The sequence below is a fragment of the Saimiri boliviensis genome, chromosome 11 (genome assembly GCF_048565385.1).
Source record: "Saimiri boliviensis isolate mSaiBol1 chromosome 11, mSaiBol1.pri, whole genome shotgun sequence".
In the NCBI taxonomy this organism is placed as follows: domain Eukaryota; kingdom Metazoa; phylum Chordata; class Mammalia; order Primates; family Cebidae; genus Saimiri; species Saimiri boliviensis.
Window position 1 is genome coordinate 60,205,822 of NC_133459.1, and position 20,248 is coordinate 60,226,069.

At 40.1% G+C, this 20,248-nt stretch overlaps 1 protein-coding gene across 9 annotated transcripts in view; it reads left to right on the forward strand.

Moving 5' to 3' along the window:
- The window catches only part of PATJ (PATJ crumbs cell polarity complex component), a 430,121-nt gene that overhangs the window by 143,196 nt on the left and 266,677 nt on the right, over positions 1–20,248 (forward strand). For all 9 annotated transcript variants that reach the window (XM_074380917.1, XM_074380918.1, XM_074380919.1 and 6 more), the window contains exons 22-24: positions 2,713–2,884; positions 18,141–18,212; positions 19,531–19,708. In XM_074380917.1, coding sequence (XP_074237018.1) covers positions 2,713–2,884; positions 18,141–18,212; positions 19,531–19,708 — 422 coding nt within the window. The remainder of the gene's footprint in view (positions 1–2,712; positions 2,885–18,140; positions 18,213–19,530; positions 19,709–20,248) is intronic.

Below are 20,248 nucleotides of genomic sequence, written 5' to 3' on the forward strand. Positions count from 1 at the left end.
ATAAATGACATTCCCAAATCACTGAAGGTATTTAATCGGAAGTCTCATAGCTCCTTTAGGAGATTATCAAAGTTACACATGTTCTGTAGAATGGATTGTGGGATACACAATAGATGCAACTTCCATTCTAATCAGGACATCAGCTGTATATTTCTTTGTTTTTCTACCTAGAAAAACAGTATACTCATTATTTTTTAAACTTAAAAACTCATTGTTGGTTTATTAAGCAAGTTTTGTATTTGCTTGTTCAGAAATGTTTGCCAGGTGCTTTCTGTATAGGAATGCTGCTCTGGGTCATGAGGGTGGAGCAGTGAACAAAATAAAGTCAGCCCTCATGGAGCCCACGTTCTGGTGAGGGCAGACAATGACAAATGAATGTGTAATATAATCACCACAATAGATCATATGTTGATATATGTATATATAGTAAGCACAGTATAACTATCATAGATAGGTATCTGTGTGGGTATGTCCACATATATTGTCTGTACATATCCTCACACACACACTACGTAAAGATAATGCATGAGGTACAATACATAGGCTTCAACACCGTGGTTTTCTATGGAGAGGACATTGGGCTGTGTTATAATGGTTTATTGTTTAAAAACAGAATATCGGCCAGGCACAGGTGCTCATGCCTGTAAACCCAGCACTCTGGGAAAATAAAGCAGTAAAAACAGAAATTTTGAGGAGGAGTCCTATTTTGTTTATATGGAGTGATTTGGCGGTTTTAGTAGGATGACATTTGACTGACACTTGAGTAAAGGAAGCCAGCCTTGTGTGAAAACACTTGGGATATGGCTGAGAGAACAAGAAATGCAAAGTTCTTGAGGAGGTTGTATGCTTGGTGACAAAAAGCAATGAAGTGTGTTCCTGGAGGATAAACAAGATAATGCAGATAAACAAAAAGTAGAAATAAAAAATCGTTTGCAGAGGTAAACGCGATTCGGTTTATAGTCTTCCAGATTTTTTCTAGTTTCTATGAAATGCTACCTGTCTACTCTCATAGCTGGCTCCTCTCAGCTTTCTCCCTCAACCCCAGAGCTTCTGGATTTCTTTTTCCTTTTGTTTTTGTTTTTGAGACAAGGTCTCACTCTGTTGCCCGGGCTGGAGTGCAGTGGTGACATCACGCCTTACTGTGATCATCCTCTCGGACTCAAGTGAGCCTCCTGCTCAACCTCCCGAGTAGCTGGGATTACAGGCATGCTCCACCAAGCCAGGCTAATGGAGTTTCACCATGTTGCCCAAGCCAGTCTTGAATTCTTGGGCACAAGCAGTCCACCTGTTCAACCTCCCAGAGTGCTGGATTTACAGGTGTGAGCACCTGTGCCTGGCTGCTATTCTGTTTTTAAACAATAAACCATTATAACACAGCCCAACTTTCTCTCCTTAGATAACCACGGTGTTGAATCCTATGTATTGTACCTTAGACATTATCTTTATACAGTGTGTATGTGAGGATGTGTATAGATAACATATGTGGACATACCCACACAGACACCTATATATGATAGTTGTACTGTGCTGACTATATATACATATATCTGCATATGATCTATTGTGGTGAGACTAGAGGAACTTTCTTTAGTTTATTTGGGAATATATATGGAGAAAATACTAGTGTTTAATTTTTTAAATTAACATGATAATTGTGTAATATACTCCTGGCAAGGACATAAGAAGCAGAGTCCAAAAATGTTGTCCCCACCATAACTTCTCAAGCTTATTATGTGAATCCTCCTAAGTAGAAATCAAAATTAGTAAGAATTTTTTAGGAAGTTTGTTGTAAATATTTAAATAAATTATGGCAATCTGTACCTTTTACTTGCTGGTAAAACATTGGCCAAATTTCTTAACCTTACTTTTCCTATCTATAAAATATGGTTGATAGTATCTTTTCTTTCTAACTCATAGTTTGATGTGAGAATTAAATGAACAAGTGTAGGCTGGGCACGGTGGCTTATGCCTGTAATCTCAGCACTTTGGGAGGCTGAGGTCAGGAGTTCGAGACCAGCCTGGCCAACATGACAAAACTCCATTTCTATTAAAAATACAAAAATTATTGTATTTTTACATGCACCACCACGCCTATAGTCCCACCTACTCAGGAGGCTGAGGCAGGGAGAATTGCATGAACCCAGGAAGTGGAGGTTGCAGTGAGCCGAAATTGCACCACTGCATTCCAGCCTGGGCAACAGAGCAAGACTCCGTCTCAATAAATAAATAAATAAATAAATAAATAAATAAATAAATAAGAACAAGTGTAAAATAATTCTGAAATTTATAAACGAAGCTCTTTTAAAAATAGAAGTGATTTTATTTGGTTTATTTGTTATTCTGTGGATTTTTTTTTAAATCAGTGAAATGTCACAGTACTTATTGGGAAAGCTTAGTTGATAAGAAAAAATTTGTAGTAAGATTAGATTTGTTAGTAATATTAATATTGCATAAATGTCATTTTTTTCAGTAAGGCCACTGAAAATTGGAACATCCTCTGTTGAACAATTCCTATGCTCCTTCCTTCTTTATTTTTCACCATTGTACTTATCATTATCTGATATACTGAAGCCTTTATTTATTTACTTTAATATTTTCATTTTCCTACCTGGAAGAGTCCCCTCCCATAATAGGTGTGCATACTTAGTTGTTGAATGACTGAAAGAGAATGCATACCTCTTGTGTTCACTGTCATCTGGATTTGATCTTCAGGCATGATCCCGAATGATGGCCAAAGTCCTAGCTTGCTCATTGACCTTCCTGCTGTGGCTGAGAGTAGGGAGCAAGAAGATTTGCCTTTATGTCAACACCAAGCGACGCGAGTTATTTCCAAGGTCTCAGCATACACAGGAGTGTTGTCTTCTAGATATGCCACTGATGCATGGTATGATATCATTTCTATTTGTTTTCACGTTATAAAATAGTAGAATTTTTTTTTGCTTAAAAAATGCATGATTTTTGTGGAACATTTGGAAAATATAGAAAAATATTATGAATAAAATGGACTATATTTGACAATTACTATGAGAATTTTATATACTTAAAATTTTGCTGTATGTACAATTTGGTATCATGCAGTTGTACACAAAATGGATTAGACAGAGCATTTGCTTAGAGAATGGGAGATTAATTCAGAGTTTATTTTAACAACTCAAGCAAATTCACTTGAGGACAAATTAAAAGAGGACCAATTTAAAGCTGAGAAAGTCTACAGGAATCCCTGGACTCATTAGATGTTGGGTGTAAGAGGGGGTAGATGACTTGTGTTTCTGGATGAGTAAACTAGATAGATAGTGAGAAATTCATGTAATAATACAATACTATAGGAACATGAACACATTGGAAGGGAAAATGATGAGTCAGTTTGGAACATGTTGAGGGTTAAAGTATCCATAGAACAACAGAGTTAAATGGAATCAATTAGATATGTGGGTCTGGGAATTAATGTTGAGATCTTTCTGAACATGGGTAATTAGAAGCAAGATCAAGTGTAGGTGAAGCTCTTAGATTTGAATAGTCTTCAACATGAAGCTCAAACAATAAGACGAGCACAGGCCGGGTGCGGTGGCTCACGCCTGTAATCCCAGCACTTTGGGAGGCTGAGGCGGGTGGATCACGAGGTCAAGAGATCGAGACCATCCTGGTCAACATGGTGAAACCCCGTCTCTACTAAAAATACAAAAAATTAGCTGGGCATCGTGGCGCGTGCCTGTAATCCCAGCTACTCAGGCGGCTGAGGCAGGAGAATTGCCTGAACCCAGGAGGTGGAGGTTGCGGTGAGCCGAGATCGCGCCATTGCACTCCAGCCTGGGTAACAAGAGTGAAACTCTGTCTCAAAAAAAAATAATAAGATGAGCATAGGGCCAAGATTAGAGTCCTGCAAAACAGCAATACTTAAGGCATGAACAGAGGAAGAAAGAGGTAAGCTGGAATGAACAAAGGGTAGGAGAAAATCAGTGAACTAGAGATTGACAAAGAAATCAAAGGAAGAGAACATTTTTATAAAAGGTTCATCATAGACTGTGTTCACATTGCTAGTAAGGTCAATCTAGATAAGACAGATAAGTTTTCCTGGGGCTTGGCCACATGGATGCTCTTGGTAAGCACTGAGCATTGTTAGTAGAGTAGAAATCAGAGAATAGTGTGTCAAGAATTGAATACAAGGACATCGTAAGAGCTGACTAGTGTTTTGAAAATCCTGGTCATGGGTCAGGTGTGGTGGCTAACACCTATAATCGAAGCACTTTTGGAGGCCGAGATGGGTGGATCACCTGAGGTCAGGAGTTCAAGACCAGCCTGGCCAACATGGTGAAACCTCATCTCTATTAAAAACACAAAAAATTAGCCAAGCATGGTGGCAGGCGCCTGTAATCCCAGATACTTGGGAGACTGAGGCAGGAGAATCACTTGAACCCAGGAGGTGGAGGTTGCAGTGAGCTGAGATCACACCACTGCACTCTAGTCTGGGCAACAGAGCAAGACTCCATCTCAAAAAAAAAAAAATGAATACATGTTACTTAGATAACTAGAGGGTATTAATGGATCAAGGCAAGGGGGAATATCTATATCTATATCTATATCTATATCTATATCTATATATCTATACACACACATATATATACTGTAATACATACAACATATATATTACATATCACTATATTCATAAGTATATGAAACTTAAGAGAATTGTATTTGCTTGTGGAATATGTAGATGCCATATGGGGTTAATTAAATTTACTCTGTGGGGATGATGGAGGGAGAAGAGAATATTGCACACTTGCAATAACCTTTGATAGTTTGTTAGGAAGAAACACCTCTTCCATCGAGATAGGTGGTAGGAAGGAAAGGAAGGTCTGGGTGTAGGTACTTTTTATAGCTTGGGGGCAGGAATCCAAAGGGATTTTTATCCAATGACGATGTTTGTTTGTGTCTGTCACTTAGAAGACGGTTATTTGCTACTAAGAGTAATGAAGTGCTAATAAAGAGGGCATTAAAAGGAGAGATGTTGGAGCAGAGATTAGCTTTGGAAAGCATGGTGGGAGAATCACCACCTAGTGGTAGGGAGGAGTTTAGAAAAATATTTACCCTCTTTTTTCCAGGGCCCCAGGTAGTGAGAGAATGAGCTTCACCCACTTGAGTGTGGTATATTTGGCAGAGAACCAGAGCTGTTGAAGGGGAAGTTCAGAGAACGTTCAGTGAAGAGGTCAGGGTGTGGACAGTTTGTTTATAATTCTAGCAGATTCCATGCAGAGTGATGGATGATGTACATGGCAGGTCTTGGGGTGGTGTGTGACAAAAGCAGCACATCTGAAGGAAAACCCAGAAAGGTGTGGCATCGTGAGTAGGGAGATAAGCACCCAAAGGCGTTGGAAGTTTCGGCAAAGCATAGGAAGGATGAGAGATAGGGTGGGCTTCCTTGGCTTTAAATGCTTTTGTGAAAACCTCAATCCAAGTATGATTTTTGTGTTGACATGGGAGATATCTTAGATGTAGATGATACACATTTCTCTGTTCGGCCATCTGAACTTTTACCCAGAGTTTTAGACAGAAACTGCATCAAAAGTTGTTCTCCGTGCTTCTGCCGTAGCCCATATCTGAGTGGAAGGAAGGGGATACAGAAAGGCCCAACAGCTTCTCTACTCTGCAAAAGCAAGCTGGTGTGCAGCGGGAGAGTTCCGCTGGGCCTGGTGTCCTAACACGCTATCCAGTGCACCCCTGGAGGAACGCACAGTGATAACGTAAGCCATGGATTTGTTTCCTTAGGACAGATGCCCGAAAGTGGAGAAGTTAGGAAAATATTTTCTGGCTTTTTCTGTAGTCAATTTTTTTTCTTATTTCTGTTTTTGAGACAGGGTCTCACTCTGTTGCCTGGGCTGGAGTGCAGTGGCGCCATCTCGGCTTACTGCAACCTCTGCTTCCCGGGTTCACGCCATTCTCCACCTCCGCCTCCTGAGTAGCTGAGACTGCAGGCATGAGCCACCACGCCTGGCTACTTGGATAATTTTTGCACTTTTTTTGGGGTGGGGGGGTAGAGATGGGGTTTTGCCATGTTGACCAGGTCTTGAAACTCCTGGGCTTAAGCGATCCGCCTGCCTTAGCCTCCCAAAATGCTCAAATTATTTTTCCATGACATACCTTTGTTTTTTAAAATCTCTCTTTCGCTTAGTGTGAATAGTTGAATCTGGCAGAAGAATGCAGAAATTAGGCTGCTTCTCTGAACTGTAGAATTGTAACTGTAGAACGAGAAGAATCAGAAAAGATCTAAACAAACTTCCAAGTCCACCCCTCCTTCCTTGGAGATTGTGTCTTACTCAAATTGACCTCAGCTTCCGAGAGGGAAAATATGCTTTATTCTTATCCCATTGCTTTTTCTTTTAAAGTGAACATTTGACAAGCTGATTTCTTATGCAGCCACGGGCATTTAAAGACTCCAACGTAACTTTGTCTTAGGAGACTAGTCTTATATGTAATAGGAAAGTTCTTTTTTGGCTTGTTATTGGAGATTTAGGGTATATTTAAATTCTAGCAGGTTCCAGAAGAGTTCCTGTAAATCATACTCCTTCTTTTAATCTTTAAGGGTATGCCCCATGGAGTTAGGTTCATAGGTGAATATGGCCACTCAGGAGCCTGTCTGAGTAATACATAGATTATTTTAGATGATAGTCTTTCAGATAATCAGGGTGTCATGAAGTGGTAAATAGTATTTTACAGTTTCTTCCTGGCATTGGTTTTTGTCAGTGAAGGAGGTTAGCTTCCTCCTATCAAACTATCAAGGGTTATTCCAAGTGGGTTATTCTCAGCAGAGTTGTGTGTCTATGTGTGTGCGCATGCATCTGTGTGTGTGAGTGCCCCAAGGGTAAGTATCTAATGATTGTGCTGTTTTATCTACACTGCACTTTCACACCAACTTCTTACATTAGGAGGCAGGACTGGTATTAACAGGTAAGGTGCCCCTTGAAAGCAGAGATCTCTAGAAAGGGGACTGTGGGCAGGCAGGGTATAATTCTGTGGAAGGAATTCAGGTGCTCTTGTTCAGAGCACAGTAGTCCCTCCTTATCCTCAAGGGATATGTTCCAAGACCCCCACTCATGCCTGAAACCACAGACAGTATCGAGCCCTATCTCTACGATCTTTTCTCTGTACGTACATACCTATGATAAAGTTTAATTTGTAAATTACATACGATAAGAGATTCACAACAATAACTTGTAACGAAATAGACCCAGTACTGCCGCAGTTGATCTGATAACCAAGATGGCTACTGAGTGACTTCTGGGCAGGCAGTGTATATAGCGTATGGATGTGCTGGACAAAGTGGTGATTCACACCCCAGGCTGGACAGCCAGATACTTCTTCATGCTACTCTGAACGGCATGCAATTTGAAACCTATGAATTGTTTATTTCTGAAATGTTCCATTTAAGAGTTTTGCTGTTACTTCGGTTGACCACAGGTAACTGATACCAAGGAAAGCAAAACTGCAGAAAACAAAATCTCAGCTGAGTGGAGGGGACTACCATATTCTTTGTTTCCAAGGTCACTTGAGATGGTGTTTTCAGACCTCACCTGGTTTCAGTCTTTTTCTTCCTCATCTCTGTTATTTTTGGCTGTTTAAAGACCTATGGGTGCCCCTCGTGGGGACGTGAGTATTTCTCAGACTTAGGAGGTCTGTGGTATGGATGTAATATGAGTGCCGTTCAAATCTTTCTTCTGGTGTTTACACCTGTATACTTTGAAAGGGTGTCCTTTTTATCTATATTTTCTCACCTGTAAAGTAGGTAGTTCTATATATTGAATAAGAATGCATACAAGTCAGGGGTGGTGGCTCACATCTATAATCCTAGCACTTTGGGTGGCCGATGTGGGAGAATCACTTGAGGCCAGGAGTTCAAGATGAGCCTGTGCAACATAGTGAGAACCCGGCAACAAAAAAAAAAAAAAAAAAAAAAAATGTAAAGTAAGCCTGGCATGGTGGCGCATGCCTGGGGCCTAGGCGGAGGATCTCTTGAGCCCAGTAGTTCAAGATCACAGCAAGCTATGATTACACCACTGCACTCCAGCCTGGCAGTCACAGTGAGAGCCTGTAGCTATTTTTTATTGCATTTTTTTTCTTCTACTTCTTTGAGACAAGTTCTCGCTTTGTCACCCAGGCTAGAGTGCAGTGGTGTGATCATGGCTCACTGCAGCCTTGACCTCCCAGGCTCAAGTAGTCCTCCCACCCCAGCCTTTCAAGTAGGTGGGATCACAGCCACCTGTCACCGTGAATGCCCAATTTTTAAATTTTCTGTAGAGACAAGATCTTAGTATGTTGCTCAGGCTGGTCTAAACTCCTGGCCTCAAGCGATCCTCCCAGCTTGGCCTCCCAAATTGCTGGGATTACAGGTCTGAGCCATAGCATCTGGTCTAGTTTTTTTAAAGTGCATGTAAAAGATTTGTACAATTTTATTGGTCAACTATAAGTTAATAAAACTGGGAAAGGATGCATTTAACAGACTTTCCTATAACAGCCGTGCTGATAGTAAATGGTTAATAGAAGGTTTGCAGTGATGTCGCTGGCAGTGACAATGATAGGTTCGTGGGCCCTGATGTATACCCAGGGTGGTATCCATTGTTGCTGGGTTTATTAAAACACTCAAGGATTTTGTTGGTTTAAAAGAAACATGTAATAAGATAGGATCGAATCACAGTAAAGCCATGTATCAGAGGCTGATGTCTGGGAGGATGATGAACTTTAGAAGAAAGACATACTTAAAATGGGGAAAACAGATCATGTTGTAGATGTAATAGTATGCAAATGAGTAGAAATGGCTTCAGGTATTGCATCCTTTGTTAGGAACGGTGGGAGGAGAAATAGGAGGCTAGGTGTCACAGCTGGGGAAAGGATTAACTGAGTTAATGTGATATTTTAAGCTCCCAACACCGTGCCTGGCATCTAGTCTCTTCTACATAAATGGTGGATATTTAATAGGTTCATATTTGAATTAGACTGCCAAAACTTACGTGTACATTCAGAACATCAGGTGGGGAAGGAGAAAATGAATATTTGCATTTCAGAGAGGGCTACTCTGGAGTGTGAGTTGGGAGAAAAAAGGGGATTTGTGGGAGTTTATGGCCTCAATTATGTCGCACTTCCCAGTTCTTACAGTGCTGTTGCAGCGGTGACCCGCACTGCAGATGAAGGCGAATGTGAACAATTAGGACAAGAGTTACATAGAAATACTACACTAATGTCTTCGAAAATATAATTAGAGCTTTGATTACTAATTCAGGCTCTACAAAAAGCCAGAAGAGACGTAATGTTCTGGAAGCAACTTACCCTGTAAGGGTTGAACTTCTGTTTCTTAAGGAAACTCTTAAACACAATTTTACATATTAATAAAACACACACATTTTAAGGTGCAGTGTACTAAGTTATATATACATTTATGTTATATACACTCCAGTGAAGATAAGGAATATTTCTATCACCTAGAAAGCTCCGCTACCCCTTTGTGGGTCTTGCCCCAGGCAACCATTAATCTTATTCTAACACTGTACATTAGCTTTTCCTATTCTAGAACACATGTACGTGTAGTCATACAGCAGGTACTTCTTTTGTGTCTAGCTTCTTTTGCTCAGGACAATGTCTGAATGTTAATATAAGGGAATACCTAATTCTTTATATACTGGTGTCAGGTAATCATTTGCTCTGCAACTTCAAAAATCATGGTGGAACATCTGTACAAGTAACCTTACCAGTTTAGAAAAAACTGGTGCCCATACTATAGAATGTTGCCATACAGAATCTGCATTTAAAGAGGAAAAAGAAATTGTGAGATTACTTAGTCACAATTGGAGCTCTCTCTGCTTCCATCGTTTTTGGGTGCTGAGTTTACTCGACCTCCATGTTGCTTAGTATGTAGAAATTTTATGTGAAAATAAGTGGCTATCTGAAGTCATCAGATTTTGTATGATGAAAATTTTATTTACAAAGAGTTTGTATATCATGATCAAGTCTTACCATTAATATCTACTTGTTTGCTCATGGAGTACTGTATCTCCACCCCACCCTCAAATCTGTGAAGAATTATAACTTTAGGCATTTGCAATAAAGGTCTGAAATAAAATACATTGTTTCAATTGGATGATTTATTCTTTTGGGGAAAAATTTGGTCATAAATCTGGTTGAAAGTAAGAGGCAAAAGTGCAGTTCTTTTTTTTTTTTTTTTTTTTTTGATACAGAATCTTGCTCTGTCACCCAGGCTGGAATGCAGTGGCTTGGTCTTGGCTCACTACAACCTCTGCCTCCCAGATTCAAGTGGTTCTCCTGACTCAGCCTCCCAAGTAGCTCACACTGGCTATTTTTTTATTTTTAGTAGAGGTGGGGTTTCATTATATTGGCCAGGCTGGTCTCAAACTCCTGACCTTGTGATCAGCCCACCTTGGCCTCCCAAAGTGCTGGGATTGCAGGCATGAGCCACTGTGCTCAGCCAGTTCAGTTCATTTTTAAGACTTTATTTTTTTAAAGCAGTTTTTGATTCACAGAAAAATTGAGAGGAAGGTACAGAGATATTCTGCACACCACCTGCCCCCACATGCAGAGCCTCCCCTATTGTCAGCATTGCCCACCAAGGTGGCACATTTGTCATAATTGATAAAATTGATAAACCAACACATTATCTTCACCCAGAGTCCATAGTTTAGATTAGGTTTCACTCTTGGTGTTTTATGTTCTGTGGGTTTGGAAAGTTCTGTTATTTTGATATTTGAATTTCTAACTGATTGGGCTGCTGATCATACTTAATCACAGTGCAAATTATAAAATTTGAGGTTAGAAATTCCTTGTTAAAGTTTCAAACATGTTTGTGCAAATTTACACCTTAATATGTACAGTAAAAGGATTTTCTCAGTAGATTTTAATTTGGGTTAAAAGGTACATGTGTTCATCAGTGTAAAGTGACTACATTAATTTGTGTAATTGCTCATCGCCTGTGACTGTATTTCTGAAACTAATCACACTATCGAGATAAGCTTTCACAAGTTTTATCTCTCATTAGGTATGAACTAGTCTGAACAAAATGTGTGTATACTAAAACCCTGAAGAAAGGTAATATCCTATGCAAAAGTCAGTGAGTTTCTTCCAACACACTAATCATTTTATGACAGACTTTGTCAAAGAAATCTAAAATTGTTTATCTTCTAGGTAGAGTGGTTTCCCTCATCCCTTCTAAGTTGTATGTGAGAGTCAGCCATTTAGGAAATTTTTAGTTTTTACTTTTTAAAATTAAGAAACAAATAGCCCATACTATTTGTTGAAGTTTGGTTTTCCTCGTATTTTAGGGTGTGTGTTTTTTTTTTTTTTTTTTTTTTCAATTAAAGAATTTAGGCCAGGTGTAGTGGTTCATGCCCATGATCCCAACACTTTGGGAGGCCAAAGCAGGAGGACTGCTTCAGTCCAGGTATTTGAAACCAGTCTGGGCAACATAACAAGACCCCATGTCTATAAAATGTAAAAAAAATAGCCAGGTGTGGTAGTACGTGCCTGTGATCCCAGCTACTCGGTGATGCTGCAGTGAACTGTGATTGTGCCACTGCACTGCAGCCTGAGTAACAGAGTGAAACTCTGTCTCAAAAAACAAAACAACAAAACGAGACAGAAAAGAAAAAGAATTTAATGCCTGTGATGATAGCATAAAGGTGTAGTGGTGAAAACGCTTGCCTTTTTTTTTTCCTTAATGATTTTTTTTTCCTTATGATTTGGGGTACAGAAAAGTGGAAAATGGAAAGGAGGAAGGTTTGTATTTTTTTAGGTTTTGTTTTGAATCTTATTTCAATTAATATTTAACAGCGAATTCTAAAATACAGCAGATTATGACGATATTTTTCATAGGAATGTCCATATTCTAAACGATAAGATACAATCTGATATGTTTGGCTCTGTGTCTCCATCCTACAAACCTCATCTCAAATTGTAATCCTTATGTGTCAGGAGAGGTGATTGGATCATGCAGGTGGTTTCCTCATGCTGTTCTTATGATAGTGAGGGAGTTCTCATGAGATCTGATGATGTAAAAGGGGCGGTTTCCTCCACACTCTCTGTCCCTCTCCTGCCAACATGTAAGATGCGCCTTGCTTCCCCTTCGCCTTCAGCCACGATTGTAAGTTTCCCGAGGCCTCACCAGCCATGTGAGACTGTGAGTCAATTAAAACTCTTTAATTTTTATAAATTACCCAGTCTCAGGTAGTATATTTATAGCAGTCTGAAAATGAACTAATACAGAGAATTGGTCCTGGCAGAGTAGAGTCCTGCTATAAAGATAACGTGAAAATGTGGAAACAATTTTGGGACTGACTAATAGGCAGAGGTTAGAATGATTTGGAAGGCTCAGAAGCATACAGGAAGATGTGGGAAAGTTTGGAACTTCCTAGAGACTTCTTGAATATTTTTGACCAAAATGCTGATAGTGATATGGACAATGAAGTCCAGGCTGAGTTGGTCTCAGATGGAGATGAGAAACTTATTGGGAACTGGAGCAAAGGTCACTCTTACTATGCTTTTGCAAAAAGACTGGTGGCATTTTGCCTCTGCCCTAGACATCTGTGGAACTTTTACCTTGAGAGAGATGATTTAGGGTATCGGGCAGAAGAAATTTCTAAGCAGCAAAGCATTAAAGAGGTGACCTGGCTTTTTCTGAAAGCATTCAATCATATATGTACACAAAAAGATGGTTTGAAATTGGAATTTATGTTTAAAAGGGAAGCAGAGCATAAAGGTTTGGAAAATTTGCAGCCTGACCATGTGGTAGAAAAGAAAAACCCATTTTCTGGGGAAGAATTCAATCTGGCTGCAGAAATTTGCATAAGTAACAAGGAACTGAATGTTAATAGCCAAGACAATGGAGGGTCTCCAGGTCATGTCAGAGGTCTTTGTGGTAGCCCATCCCATCACAGTCCCAGAGGCCTAAGAGTGAAAAATGATTTTGTGGGCCAGGCCCAATGCCCTGCTACTCTCTGCAGCCTTGGGACTTTGTACCCTGCATCCCAGCTGCTCCAGCTCCAGCTGTGGTGAAAAGGGGCCAAGGTACAGCTCAGGCTGTTGCTTCAGAGGGTCCAAGCCTCAAGCCTTGACAATTTCCATGTGATGTTGGGCCTGAGGGTGCACAGAAGACAAGAGTTGAGCTTTGGGAATCTCTGCCTAGATTTCAGAAGATGTATGAAAATGCCTGGATGTCCAGGCAGAAGTCAGCTGCAGGGCGGAGCCCACATGGAGAATCTCTACCAGAGCAATGGAGAGGGGAAATGTGAGGTTGAAGCCCCCACACAGAATCCCCCTCGGGGCACTGCCTTGTGGAGCTGTGAGAAGAGAGCCACTGTCCTCCAGACCCCAGAATGGTAGCGCCACTGACAGCTTGTACCGTGCAGCTGGAAAAGCTACAGGCACTCACCACCAGCCTGTGAAAGCAGCCATGGGGGCTATACCCTGCAGAGCCACAGAGGTGGAGCTGCTCAAGGCCTTGGGAGCCCACCCCTTGCATCAGCATGTCTTAGATGTGAGACATGGAGTCAAGGGAGATCATTTTGTAGCTTTAAGATTTAATGATTATGGCCAGGCACAGTGGCTCATGCGTATAATCCAAGCACTTTGGGAAGCTGAGGCAGGTGAATCACCTGAGGTGAGACCAGCCTGACCAACATGGCAAAACCCCATCTCTACTAAAAATATAAAAATTAGCTGAGTGAGGTGGTGCACACTTGTAATCCCAGGTACTTGCAGAGCTGAGGCAGGGGAAGTGCTTGAACTGGGAGGTGGAGGTTGCAGTGAGCTGAAATTGCACCACTGTACTCCAGCCCAGGTGACAGAGGGAGACTCCATCTCAGGAAAAAAAGAAAGATTTAATAGTCAACTACCCCACGAGGTTTTGGACTCATGTGGGGGCCTTTGTTCCCTTTGTTTTGGGCAGTTTCTCCTATCTGTAGAACATGAGGAGTGAAAACATCTACCCAATGTCGGTACCCCCATTGTATCTTGGAAATAAATAACTTGTTTTTGATTTTACAGGCTTCTAAGTGGAAGGGACCTGCCTTGTCTCAGATGAGACTTTGGACTCGGACTTTTGGGCTAATGCTGAAATGAGTTAAGACTTTGGGAGACTGTTAGGAAGGCATGATTGGTTTTAAAGTGTGAAAAGGACACAAGAGTTGGAAAGGGCCAGGATGAAATGGTATGGTTTGGCTCTGTGTACTCACCCGAATCTCATCTCAAGTTGTATTTCCCATGTGTCAGGGGAGGGACCTGGTGGGAGGTGATTGAATCATGGGGACAGTTTTCCCCTGTTGTTCTCATGATAATGAGGGAATTGTCATGAGATCTGATGATTCAGAAGTGGCAGTTTCCCCTGTGCACTCTCTCTTTCCTGCCTCCCCTTACCTTCTGCCATGTTTATAAGTTTCCTGAAGCCTTTCCAGCCATGTGAAACTATGGGTCAGTTAAACCTCTTTTCTTTGTAAATTACCCAATCTCAGGTAGTATCTTTATAGCAGTGTGAAAATGGACTAATACATAATCTAAGTGCATCATATATTGAGATAGCAGATAAATTACATCAATGCAATGGATTTTTAAGGTACTATTAAATAAAAAATGGTGAAGATTATGATACTATGTGGGTAGATTTTTATTATAAGTTCAAGTGAAAAAACTTATAGAGGAAACGAATATAGGTTGAGCCTCAGTATTTAATTCTTGTTACTACTACATAGGATTATCAAAATAGGAAAGTTTGTGCTGTGATTACAGTTATGATAATATAGCTGTGAAAAACAAGAATGTAATAGGCTAAAGTGAAAACCATTTACTTCAATTGGTGGAATTGTGGGTGTATCATTCAGGGATTACAATTACATACTCATAAACAGAAACCCCATCAAATGTGGCTTAACCAAATAAAGGCGTAAATTTTTTTCATGCGAAAAGTCCTGAAGAAGGTGGTCTTAGGATGGTGTGGTGCTGCTGTCATCAGGGTCTTAAATATCTTCATCCTTTCTGCTCTGCTACCCTTAATGTATGGCCTTACTCCTCATTGTTTCTGTATAATTTGAAGATGATTGATTGACCACCAGTATCATCTGTGAATTCTAGGCAAGAAGAAGGGGAGGGCGTGGAGCAAAAGGCTCCTGCCAGCTGATTCACCTTCCTTTTTTTATTTTATTTTATTTTTTTTATTTTTTTGAGATGGAGTTTCGCTCTTGTTACCCAGGCTGGAGTGCAATGGCGCGATCTCGGCTCACCGCAACCTCCGCCTCCTGGGTTCAAGCAATTCTCCTGCCTCAGCCTCCTGAGTGGCTGGGATTACAGGCACGTGCCACCATGCCCAGCTAATTTTTTTTGTATTTTTAGTAGAGACGGGGTTTCACCATGTTGACCAGGATGGTCTCGATCTCTCGACCTCGTGATCCACCCGCCTCGGCCTCCCAAAGTGCTGGGATTACAGGCTCGAGCCACCGTGCCCGGCACTCACCTTCCTTATAATGAGTTTTCCTGGAAGTCTCATCCAGGGACTTTTGATTCCATATCACTGATCAGCACTGTGGCACACAGTTCCCATTAGCTGAAAGAAAGTCCAGAAAATGTATTTTTTTTTAAAGTGGGCATAATGCCACCTAGAATAAAAGAGGGGTTATGTTGGTACGGAAGAAGGGGAGAAAAAGATGTTAGATAAGTAAGCAGCAAGTGTCTGCCAACTTGTTTTCCCCTGAATGCTATGATACTTTTAATCATAAAAATTAGACTGGCTAGGATAAGAAAGACATCTGGTAGTGGATGAGACGTACCAATCCTAATTTCTTAACTGATATTTGGCTTGTCTAGATCCTTTCAGCCTTCTCCTTTCACATGGCCTTACAATGGTTTTATCCTAGAGAGTAAGTCTGTAAAGGGCCAAGAAGGTGGAGTTTTGCTGTACTTAATAGGGCTTACTTGAGAGTTGGGAGAAAAATGGCAGTATGGAAACTTAGGGCTAAAACAGATTTGGATACGTTGGGAGAGGTTGTGAGGTTGTATAGTATGCTTAAGCCTTTTCCAAGCTTCAGTTCCTCCTGTGTAAAATATAATAGGACCTGCTGTGCTTATTTTATAGGTTAGAGGGATTTTTGGTTTTGAGACAGGGTCTTGCTCTGTTGCTCAGGCTGGAGAATAGTAATGTGATCATTGCTCATTGCAGCCTTGAACTGGTCTCAAATGAACCTCCTACCTCAGCCTTCCCAGTAGTTGGGACTACAGGTGTGTCACCATGCCCAGCTATTTTTTTTTTTAATTAAATTTTTGTAGAGATAGGGTCTCACTGTGTTGTCCATCTTGCTCTCAAACACCTGGGCTCAAGTGATCTTCCTGCCTTAGCCTCTTGAAGCACTGGGATTACAGCCTTGAGCCCACCACACCTGGCCAAGGGTTTTTATAAAAATGAAGTGGAAGAAGTAGTGCCTACATTTTTGTATGGAGTAATGCAGTTTACAACATCAGACCTATTTCATTTGGCAGTCCAAAGCCACACGGCTATTTCATGGTATCAGTTAGACTTGAGCTTAAACTCCTAATTTCTCTTCCAGATAATACACAGCACTGTCTATTCATTATTAGATTGCATTAATCTTATAAGTAACTACTCTGTAACTCAGCATTTTACATTATCCAGTTCAGCAGTTCTTATTTTTTTTCTTTTGAGACAGGGTCTTGCTTTGTCACCCAGACTGAAGTGGAGTGACACGAGCATGGCTTACTGCAGTCTTTTTATTTTATTTTATTTTATTTTTGAAATGGAGTTTCACTTTTGTTACCCAGGCTGGAGTGCAATGGCGCGATCTCAGCTCACCGCAACCTCCACCTCCTGAGTTCAGGCAATTCTCCTGCCTCAGCCTGCTGAGTAGCTGGGATTACAGGCACGCGCCACCATGCCCAGCTAATTTTTTATATTTTTAGTAGAGACGGGGTTTCACCATGTTGACCAGGATGGTCTCGATCTCTTGACCTTGTGATCCACCCGCCTCGGCCTCCCAAAGTGCTGGGATTACAGGCTTGAGCCACCGCGCCTGGCCTGGCTTACTGCAGTCTTGACCTTCCAGGCTCAAGCAGTCCTCCCGCCTCAGCCTCTTAAGTAGCTGGAACTACAAGCATGTGCCACCATACACAGCTATTTTTTTTGTAGAGACAGGGTTTCACCATGTTCAGTTCAGCAGTTCTATTCTAACTTAACTTGATGGAAGAAAATATGATATGATAGTGTAGGTGGGAGGCAGTGAGGATAATATTAGATAATGTAAGTAACAGATAAGTTCCATATAAGTACACAAAATATTCATGGGATACAAATGACAGGAAATATTTAGGGCTAGAAAGAGGGATCAAGTTGACCTGTTCATGTTGATGTATATGATACATGTCGATTTCTGTGTCTTAGCCAGTCAAACAATACGAAGTTTTTTGTTTTGTTTTGTTTTTTCTTTCTTCTTCTTTTTTTTTTTTTTAATGAGACAGAATCTCACTCTGTTGCCCAGGCTGAAGTGCATTGGCATGATCTCGGCTCATTGCAACCTCTGCCTCCCGGGTTCAAGCAGTTCTCCTTCCTCAGCCTCCTGAGTGGCTGGGACTACAGGAGTATGCCACCACGCCCAGCTAATTTTTTGTATTTTTAGTAGAGATGGGGTTTTGCCATGCTAGTCAGGATGATATCGATCTACTGACCTTGTGATCCACCCACCTTGGCCTCCCAAAGTTCTGGGATTACAGGTGTGAGCCACCGCATGATTACCATGTGAGCCAGCCAACAATACCAAAATTTAAGGAATACATTTTATAACATTTTACATATTGATAGAGAAATGAATTGGAAATTGTACAAATCAAATACAAACTTAGCATCTAGCGTGCCACCAATAAGAGTGTTTATGATAATTCTGTGATTTTCTTATGCTGGATGTGGAATTCTTGAGTTGAATGTTAAAGCAATATATTTTTACTTTGTATATTTATTGATGTAAATATTTTACACACTTAAAAATTGAGATTCATTTGACCACCTATAGATTTTGCAATTTCAAAATTTTCCAAGGACCTTTAATAATGAGTATGCCTTAAAACTGTATTTTTTTTTCTTTCTCCCTGTTTAGTGAATTACCTGAGAGAGAAGAAGGTGAAGGAGAAGAAACTCCAAATTTTAGCCACTGGGGTCCACCAAGAATGTATGTGGATGACATTATTGGCTTTCTCAGTAGGAGCACAATCAGTTACTCTTTTCTTTAACTTTTAGAACATCGTTTAGTCATACTCTAATGATTGAGAAGTTGAAATAATTTGCCTGTAAGCTGGCCTACATTTTAGTTTCATGTTGTCTTATCTAGAGATTTTTAGCCGAACAAAACAACTGTAACCAATATTAGGAATATCTTTGTTACTCTTTCAGAGAAAGCAGTTTAGAAATGTCCATCTACAGGTATAGTTTATCAATATGTCATTAAGCAAGTCAGGTAAAGCTGCCTTGAATGTAGTAAAGCTTCCTTTTTTGGTAAACAACAATAACAGTAGTTGAGACTTCTAGTATATATCAATTTATCCCTACCTTTCTCCGCTGGTGGAGAGTCCATGTTTGTGCTAAAAGAATGTATTGAAAACCCATCTTCCCTTGGATATGGGGGAAGTTTTAAGTGCTTACCAGTCCCTGTGGTTTTAAGTCCTTGCCAGGGCTGTACTTTAAGATGATGAAAGTCTTCCTTTAGCTGTTCTCTCTATTCCGTATCCATTATTAATTCCACCACCTCCATCCAAACTGGTTCTTTTCTTGTAATTGAAATCTGAATTTGTCTTAAAAAATTTAAGAGTTGTTTTCTGAGTTACTTTTTTAATGAGTTGATTATTGGCTGCAGTCCAAAATTTATAATATTTTGAGGGGGGCAGTTTTTATTTCAAACTTTCTTTTAAATAATGATACAGAGGTAGGAAGAAATCAAAACCTCCCGGCCTTAGGAGCAGGTAAAATCTGTCCTCTGATTAAAGAACCCCAGAGTTAAACCTGCCAACTGGGAAAAGCCACTTGGGCCATGAGCCCCTCAGTGGCAAATTTACTTTATTCTGAAAGTCTGTACTTTTTGCTAAAATGACACATGTGGCTTTCTTAATTTTTTTTCTCCATTGGTTTCTTCTTCAGTCCATTCTTTGCTAATGTTATGGATATAAATGAAAAGGACTAATCACAGAAAACATACTGTGATAGGAAACGGGAACATTAGGGCTTAGCTAAATCTTTACTGAATATTAAGAGTTATATTTATTGTTTTAGAAATCTGTGCTTTTGAGAACTGAAACTTTCACATGTTATGAATTATTGATAACATCTTACAATGTTGGAACTACCTATCATTTATATAACATTTGTAAAAATATATTTAGAAAATTTATATAAAATGTGAGTCATAACGATATGATACAAATGGAATAGTTGCAGTCCAACAGATTAAATTAACTTGTTGATGAGTGAATTTTTTGTTTTTTTCCTTTATATAGTGTTGAGATTTTTAGAGAACCCAATGTGTCCCTTGGGATCAGTATTGTTGGTGGACAAACTGTTATAAAACGTCTAAAGAATGGAGAGGAACTTAAAGGTATATTTATCAAGCAAGTTTTAGAAGACAGTCCAGCAGGGAAGACAAACGCACTTAAAACTGGAGATAAAATACTTGAGGTAAATGATGTTAAAGCACTGTTTTTATTGGAAACATACTGTAAGACAGTGGAATAATCATTTAGCCAGAAGACTTTTCTTCGTGTGCTGGGGAGCATGTGTGTACAGTTGGTGTGCTCTATTTATATGCCTTGGTTTGTACATTACATGCACAATTTATGAGTTTCTCAAGTGAGTGGGGGTGGGGGTAAACAAATAAAATGATAAAAGAAAAATTTCAGCTGATCGCAAAAAAACACTAACAAAGGGCTCTATATAGAATGGGCAGATGGTAGGCATTACGCTTCTCCCACAGTCTGTAACAAGCTCTAAATTTTTTTCTTGAAGCTCTAAATTTTATAATTGTGTGTCAATAGGATATATATTCTTGTTTAGAGAAAGAAGTTGACCCTAGAAGGTGTAAGACTCCATTGGGGGAGGGGGAGGATCCATGGTTCGTACCTGATATGCTTTGTGGGAGCTAAGCTGTTGTTTTTTGCTTTTTTGGGTTTTTTTTTTTTTTTTTTTTTTTGAGACGGAATCTTGCTTTGTCACCCAGGC